The sequence below is a fragment of the Oryzias melastigma genome, linkage group LG13 (genome assembly GCF_002922805.2).
Source record: "Oryzias melastigma strain HK-1 linkage group LG13, ASM292280v2, whole genome shotgun sequence".
Taxonomy (NCBI): domain Eukaryota; kingdom Metazoa; phylum Chordata; class Actinopteri; order Beloniformes; family Adrianichthyidae; genus Oryzias; species Oryzias melastigma.
The window spans coordinates 20,639,343-20,647,642 of record NC_050524.1 but is presented as its reverse complement, the minus strand read 5'-3'; the positions used below and the strand labels follow the sequence as shown (position 1 = coordinate 20,647,642).

Genomic DNA, 8,300 nt, shown 5'->3' with positions numbered 1-8,300 from the left:
ACATACCAGGTAACGTATGTTTTATACTTCCATCTTAAAATATCCACTTTGAAAATAAAATTTATTTTTTGTTTAGCATCGTACTGTAGCTAGCGGCATTTACCACATTATTAACTTCAGGAACTGTTAAGGAAAGTATTTTTCATCTCCATGAATCTGCCGTCAGTAAACACCTCCAGATAACGCTAACACAGTTGTAGAAGTCCGCTGCAGTAAAGCTACCTGTCAGGCTGAGGTGAGCGTGTGCTAGCATGAGTGTGCTCCTGTCAGGTGCAGGGATGACGGCGGAGAGAGAGGATCAAGAGGACGCTGGAGGCCATCGGCTCGAGAGTTTCAGGTGAGAACTACGTTCTTCTGGAGCAGGCATCTGCAGCCTGTTGCTCCTGAGCTTCAAGTGGCTCGTTGTCCTTCCACTGTGGCTTTTTGGCTTTAATTTTAATACACATTACATTTGTATTTATTCTAGTTAATTAATCTGTCACATCAAGCAACATTATGTTAAAAGGATTAATCTACTGTCACAGTGCATAAGATTTTAGATTTTATTTTGAAAATTGGATTCTACACCAATGTTGTTTTATACTTTGTTCATAAATAGGATAAAGGAGCACCAAAGCCATAAAAATAGGACATTTCAGGTTTGCCTTTTTTAAGTGAAGTGAATCTGCTGTAGCTGTAGGATCTTATTTGACACTGTATGTACTTTATTTTGAAAGAAACTTGTATTTGCTACACTGTTACAATTCAATTAAATATTTAAAAGCTATATTAAAAAAAAAAAATGGCCACAAAAACATGAATATAATCGATATAATAGTTTTTTTTTTTATTTTTTCGAAATGGTGAACTTCGCAGCTCTTGCTGGGTTCTGGTCCTTGTCTGTTTATGAGAACTGGACTGAGTGAGTGTGATGTCATCCATGAAAAATGTTTACTTTCGGCTCCAACCAAATGAAGTCAATTCAGTTGCCATTTTGCCACGATACCAACACTGCCGTGTTGGAGCCAGATGACATCAGTAAGCAGTGAGTGGTCGGGGTAGGCTGTTATCATTTCTATGGCAACCATTCTCACCAATCAGGAGTGAGCTTTTTGGCAGGCCACACCCCCACCACTTGAAGCGGGCCTTGTTGGATGTGGGGGCTAGCAGGCTCACCCTTTTTATATCTACCCATTTGATTTGTCAATTTATACCTTGAACTTTAAAACAATATAATGAAAAAAAAGGTACAAAAAAAGACACATTTAAAAAAAAAGTTGCAGTAGAAGAATGGTTATTCTAAAAAATGAAATGACTGAGTAATAGCTGCTTATTTCCCCATAGAAGTCTATGGAGTCATTGGGTACTTCCTGTTTGGAATGTCAGGGGAGGAGAGGGTCACTCAGTTCAGTTCTCATATACAGTCGATGGTTCTGGTCTGTAAGAAACTAAACGAAATTGATCTTTTAGCATTAAAGGTTGGAGGTTCGTGTTCTAGGGAAAACATAATTAACCATTTATGTCACTTCTTATTAAATATACAGCAAACCATGGTTTTTGTTCTCTTGTGTAACAGAACTGGACTTTTTTAGTCCCACTTATTTCTCAAGGAAGGCTATTTTTACTGGAAGAGCTTATGAAACTCTTTTTCCACCTACATACTTGTTCTTTTCTTAATAGTTCATCTCATTCCTGTTGTCTGTGAGTCACAGGAACGCTCGGATGTTTATGTGTGTGTGTTTATATTAAGCTGAAGTGTGTTTTGTCCTTGGTTCTGTGTTTGTCTTGCTGAAGGCTTGTCGGCGTGGAGTGGTACGGTCCATTCTTTTGTTTAGAATCCTCACCTGAATTTGTTGGTTCCTTAGTGGTTCTGCTGAAAGGTTGCTGTTGTTCCTGCCTCCACACTGGAGGACTCATATCTGTAAAGATGAAGGCTTTCATTCAAGAGGATTACGTTGCTTAACTTTGCATACCTGCTGTGGATTTGGAGTTTAAAAATAAAAAAAATATTTCACGGCTTAATCCAAAGACGGAGCAGCTCAGTGCTTAGCTGCTTTCGGAGGGACGGACCGGAGTTTTTACATTTTTACATTACTACGATTTTAATGGGCATATTGTTGAGACATTTTGCAATAAGATTAGAGCTGGTATGAATGCACAAAGACCACCTGTGGACAAACCCGTTTCCTAATTGGTCCCAACAGTTGAGTCCTGAGCTTTTCTCCGTCTGCTCGGTGGTTTGATTCTGGAAAGACTCGCTGCTCTCCAGATTCACTTGAATTTTCTACTGGACCCATCCCACCTGGTTGCTCTGCGTATCTTGCGTCAGAATGGATGAAATTAGCCGCCTCCTTGGTTCTGTTGGGCGTTCTCGCAGTGACACCGTCTCCTCCGATGCCACGCAGTCGACCGGGACCAGACTGGCGCTGCGGCACCGGCTCAGCCAGCTGATGACCTGCATGGATGACCTGGAGCTCAAAAATGAGCTACACGAGAAAATGGTGGAGACTCTGGACGGCGCCTTTCTTGCTTGCTCCAAGATGGCCAATAAGGCCAAAAAGAGCATCTTCAGGTGGAGAGAAAATCAATCTTCTGAATCTTGGCATGAATTTTGGAGGCCTAATGTTTTATTCACCTGATTCTATGAGCTGAATGTCTGCTGATCTGTAAATGTCTTCTTGATTGGTAGTAACTGAGCGCTTCCTGGTTGTTTTTGCTGAGCTGCTTGTATGTTGTGGTGAAAGATTTCTGGTTAATCATCTGCTCGAACCATCTCCACCATAGAGCTTCTGTTGTTGCAGCTTTAATGCTGAATCATGAAGCATTTATCTTTGGTTAAAGCCCTTATTCCTGATCTATGAAGACAAAATCCCCTTTTAAAGAGTTTTTAAGTGAACGTTCTTAGTGCTCTTGATATAAAAAATGAGTTGTTTTGTTCATCGTTTGCTTTTTTGGGGGGTCATTATCAGGTCTCATCTAGTCCTCTCATTTCTTGATCTCCTTTGCTTTACTCCTTGAGCCATTTAAAGGTCACATTGCTAAGTAGCTGAACAATGAACCCTCAGAGCCTGAACTGATCAGCGTGAGGTCAGGCTGGAAATACTTTGAAAGATTTTCCTCCAAACCGCAAATGGCCCGCGGGCCGCGAGTTTGAGACCCCTGCCTTAAAGGTTTACATCAGATCTGCCACCCTACTTGTTTCTTTTTTTTTTCTTCCTTTCTTTTTAGTCCTGAAGGAAGGTTCTGATTGGCTGAAGATACCAGGTAGACAAAAGGTTGTAGTCTTGAGAAAACAAGTAGGGTAGTAGATCTTAAGGACCAGGGTGGGGCAGCTCTGTTTTACATGTTTCCCTGTTCCAACACATTTAAATGACTGAGTTGCTCTCAGGTGTGTTTCAGGGAAAGAGTGTTATGCTTCTGCAGTGACCACTGTTCCTGATCTTCTTTCCTCTCAGGCTTCACATGGTGACGTGGAATGTAGCTACAGCAGATCCTCCTCAAGATGTGACCTCGCTGCTCCACCTGAACTCTCCAAAACCTGCAGACCTCTATGTCATCGGGTATTGTGACCTCTGACCCCGCCGCTCTGTGTTTCACATCAGGCCAGGTTGACATAAACGTTTGTGTTTAGACTGCAGGAAGTGTACTCTGGACCGGTTCGGTTTTTGTCGGACATGATCTTCGATGACCCGTGGAGCCACATGTTCATGTCCACTTTGGCACCGCTTTCATATGTGAAGGTAGGGGTGGTGGAGAACGCGCGCTTCGTTCCAGGTGTGAGCGGGAACATATCCATCCAGGTTCTCTTTTGTTACAGGTGTCATCCATAAGAATGCAAGGTCTTCTGCTGCTCTTCTTCTCCAGAATGGAGCACGTCCCGTTCATCAGAGACATACAGGCCACGTACACGCGCACCGGCATCTTCGGTTACTGGGTGGGAACTCACTTTACACACAAGCACGTGTGTTTAAACCATGACATTTAAATCTTCACTTAACTATAAAAAGATCCTCTAATTTATTCTGTCGCCCAGCAATCTTGGACTGCAAGTACCAGATTGTTTCACCATTTTTGTTCTTTTTTTGCCTTCACTCCCACCAATAAAAAAACTCACAAAAATTTGCTCACACCCAATACCTGGTGAAAAGTAATTTTTTTCTTATTTAAATCTATTCATTTGAGCAGAAGTGAGGCTTGGATGACCAATTTTGTAGTAAATATTTTGATTTTATTCATTTTAAATTTTGCAAACTATTTGTTTTTTCCTCTTATGCCATGTTAGACCAATAAGTTACCAGGAAACCAGACACGTGATGTCTACTATTAGCGTCTTTGTTCTTTTTTTTTTACAATAATTTAAATTTCTAATTTTTGCTTTTGTAAAATTGTTCATCAATATTCTGCCAAACTGCTCCACGTCATTATTTCAAAGGAATGTATCAGAAAGTATAATGAGGCTTTAAGATCAGCAGGAAGTTCAGAGAAGATGCACACGTGTTAAACATGAGGACTGTACCCTCTGTTAGTGAATGTAATGAATTTTCACAGTAGGATGACTGTTAGTTTCTCCACACATGCTAAGAATTTTTTTAAGAATGAAAAACATCTGAAAAAAAAGTTTGAAGAAGTTTTTCTGTAGATATTTCTCTTCTGATGTGTTCAAAGAAACATGACGAGCTGATCAACAGGTTTACTCTGACTTCCTGTTTGATCCTCAGGGTAACAAAGGGGGCGTGTCCATTCGCTTCTCTTTCTACGGTCACACGCTCTGCTTCCTCAACTGCCATTTGACGCCTCACATCAAATACGCCACGCACAGAGTGGGCGAGTTCGAGAGCATCGTGGAGACTCAGATGTTTGATTGTAATAAGGCTTCAAAAATAGTTGACCACAGGTGAGGAAAACAATCAAAGATGCAGCAGATGTTAAAGGTTGGACCTTCACCAGATCCCTTGAAATGAGATGAACTGACGTTTTCCTCTTCTACCTTATCCAGACTGGTGTTCTGGTTTGGAGACCTCAACTTCCGAATCCAAGACCATGGCATGCACTTCATCCGCTCCTGTCTCACCAATAAGACCTACAATCTGCTATGGAGCAACGACCAGGTTTGACTTTTGACTCTCAAGGTTCTGCAGTACAAACCTGGAGAGCAGTTCATGCCTCGATAGGAAGCTAAAGTATGAAACTGCTGTTCCATGGTCTCTGCAGACCCATCTGGATCTGAGGGTCCTCTCCCTCTAACACAGATGTTGTCTTCTTCTGAGCTCTCCAAGTCCTGTGCTCTGAACCTCCACATGTTAGCAGAACCAAAAAAGGTTGAGGCTTTAATGTAAACACAGCTGGAGCATTTCGTTTTCCATCAGTAACTTTACTTTTGTTGACCTCTGCCCTCAACTTCCTGTTGGTGTCAACACCTTGATGTACAACAACTGAAACTGTCTATGCTGATCATCTGAGGAGAACTTTCTCCTGTTTGGGAGATGATTCGAATCACAAATCAAACCACGATTCTCACCATTTAAAATCTTTGAATGACTGCTATATTTATGAAAATTAAACTAATATTTATTTATTCACCATCATTTATATCTTTATTTAGAACAGGAGATCAGAGTCAACAAACAACTGATAAAAACACAAAGAATTAGAAAGAAATGATTAATATTTATCACTTTAAACAATGTCACACCATACAGTTTTCATGTCAACTTCCTGGTTAACCTCAGCAGTAAACATAGACATCTTTGTTGCTTTGCATCATTTTTAACAGCAAAACTATTAGATATTCTTCATTTTTTTCTCCATTCTCAAAGTTCAACCGACTACAGTTCCAGCAGAAAGATGACAAGAAGATAGAAAATGAAGCCACAGCAACACCTAAATAAATAAAACAACTAGAAAACACTGTCTTTTCATCTAAGGAGACAACAGTGTTTCTAACAGACATGTTTTATAAACTCATCTTTAGTGGAAACATAAAAAAACCTCCCAAGACTGTAGGTGAACATTTTACTGTCCTATGACATCATAATTAAGATTTTTTATGATATTCCTTATTTCATATTCATTAGATTTTTTTATTCAAATTGTTGACTATATTTAAAGAAAAATCATATATTCAGAACTTATTTTGGTAAAACTTCGGTTTCACTTTTTTATCCAGCAAAATACTTGAAAATGAAAACCTTCACCGACACTCAATTGTGAAGATTTCTTCACTACCAGTGACAAGTTTAACATTTGGTTTTAGTTTATATATTCAAAATCCAACATTATTCTGCAATTTTAGATCAAAAATTAGATTGGCTGAAGTGTATTTTTACCATACTTTAATATGTTTTTTAAAGATTGCATATCAGCAGTCTTGGACTTCACAAATACTCGTACTCAAATTTTCGGGAACAGTTTGTGAATATCAGAGTACACTCATCAGTGCTGCTGTCAGGATGAGGTTTAGTGAAAAATGTTTTTCTGCTGTTCATTTCTCTGTCAAGCTGCTTTAAAACATCTTTAAGATTTTACTTTTTAATTGAGTTTTTGCTTCAAGTTTGCTTCATGGTTTTTAAGTAGAAATTGGAATTGGTTTTGATTTTTAAGTTCACTGCATTTCCAATTTGACCAAATCAATAAAAATTCCTAAAAATTTTGCTTTTGGAATAGATATTGTTTTAGTAATAAGATCTTTTTCAAAATGCTGTTTATATGAATTGGTCAAACTGAGAACTTTTGTCAGTTTTTATGTAAAAATTCATATTTTAATGATGGAAAAGTTCAGTGGTCTGTAAAAAAATATATACAAGTTAATTAAAAAAAATGTTTATTGATTTGGATCAGTTTGATTTGATGACCTGAATTTCATTTTTTAAATAAACATTCTGACTGACATTAAAGCCTCACAGATCAGAGTCTTGAAGGATTCTCTGATGTTTACTTTGTTGATGACTCACCTTCAGAAACTCTGAATGAATCTGAACTGTGTCCTTTCAGTTAAATATGATGAAGAAAAAGGAGGCGCTGCTGCAGGAGTTTGAGGAGGGGCAGCTGGACTTCCCGCCCACCTACAAGTTTGACCTGAACTCTGACTCCTACGACAGCAGGTTAGAACTTCATCGATGCTGAGCGGTGGTCAGATCTCTGTGGGGTGGAGGACGCATAAGTCCAAACCAGCGAAATTTAAAGCCAAATTAATATTTCCAAGACGCATCATTGCAGCAGAGATGATCGACCAAATCATGTTTTGAGATGTTTGGTTTATTCTTCACCTGCTTCTTCTTCTCAGGTTCTACCAAACATGGTTTGGCTTTAAGTAAGACGTTTCTGTGCATATTTATGTTTGGTTGCTGTGAGCAAACACTAAACCTCCCCCCAAAGATAACCTCTGTGCTGTCATGGATTATGGTGTTTAACCCCCCCCATCCTAATGCTGTCAGACCTGGATAAAGCTTCATTAACATGCTTGATTGAAAGCCACATGACTCTGTGAGACATTTAAATTCAAATGCCTTTTGTCCTCACATGTTCTGCAGAGCTTCTTACCTCCATGTCAGAAAAAACTGAACATTCAGCTGGACCTCCTTGAGATCTTTGGTTGATTGGAGCTTCTCCAGGTTTTAAAGCTCAGACTGACTCATTTTTCTTCCGCTGAATAAACCCTGTAGTGGTAAGAAGAGAAAACCAGCCTGGACCGACAGGATTCTGTGGAGGATCCGACCTAAAGCCCCGCCCCCTGACGAGCAGGAAGAAGACGGTTCTGGACCAGATGTTAAAAAGATCCGACCGCTTGACGAGGATGAAGAGTTCCCTCTGAAGGTCAGACAGGAACTGTACACCAGCAGCATGGAGTTCAGCATCAGCGATCACAAGCCCGTCCTCGGCGTCTTCTCTGTGGAGGTGAGAAGCTCCGCCTCTTTAAAACGTGACATCTGTTTATGATTTATAAATTGTTTGAAATTTCTCAAATTTTCAGTAAGTGAAAGCCTAAAGTCGGATTTATTCTCAGAAAGTAACTCTAACTCATCATAGTTCAATTGGGCTGCAGACTTTTTTTTCCTTTTTATTTATTATCTGATTCTGAAGGAAGTTTTATTTTGGAAAACTACTGGACTCTCACCACCATATCCAACTAACTCTTGTCGCAAGTTGCTTCCTTCCAACTGCTGCTCCGACTGCTAAATTTAAATCCCCAAGTTAGAAAAGTTATTTGTGGATGCTGCTAACAAAGTTGTTCAAACAGTGGATTTATTATTATTATTCATTATTATTTTTAGTATATTTAGAAAATAACAGTTTTCTTGTAAGACGAGGCTGAAGTTGGTGTC

The 8,300-nt window shown here is 39.4% G+C and overlaps 1 protein-coding gene across 1 annotated transcript in view; it reads left to right on the top strand.

The window, feature by feature from the left end:
• Window positions 1–270: 270 nt before the first annotated feature.
• Window positions 271–8,300, top strand: part of inpp5ka (inositol polyphosphate-5-phosphatase Ka) — a gene marked incomplete at its 5' end in the record, with an annotated part of 10,160 nt that continues 2,130 nt past the window's right edge. Inside the window, 8 exon segments of the mRNA XM_024277592.1 lie at window positions 271–337; window positions 3,435–3,539; window positions 3,611–3,719; window positions 3,797–3,913; window positions 4,698–4,873; window positions 4,976–5,087; window positions 6,970–7,079; window positions 7,641–7,872. Coding sequence (XP_024133360.1) covers window positions 279–337; window positions 3,435–3,539; window positions 3,611–3,719; window positions 3,797–3,913; window positions 4,698–4,873; window positions 4,976–5,087; window positions 6,970–7,079; window positions 7,641–7,872 — 1,020 coding nt within the window.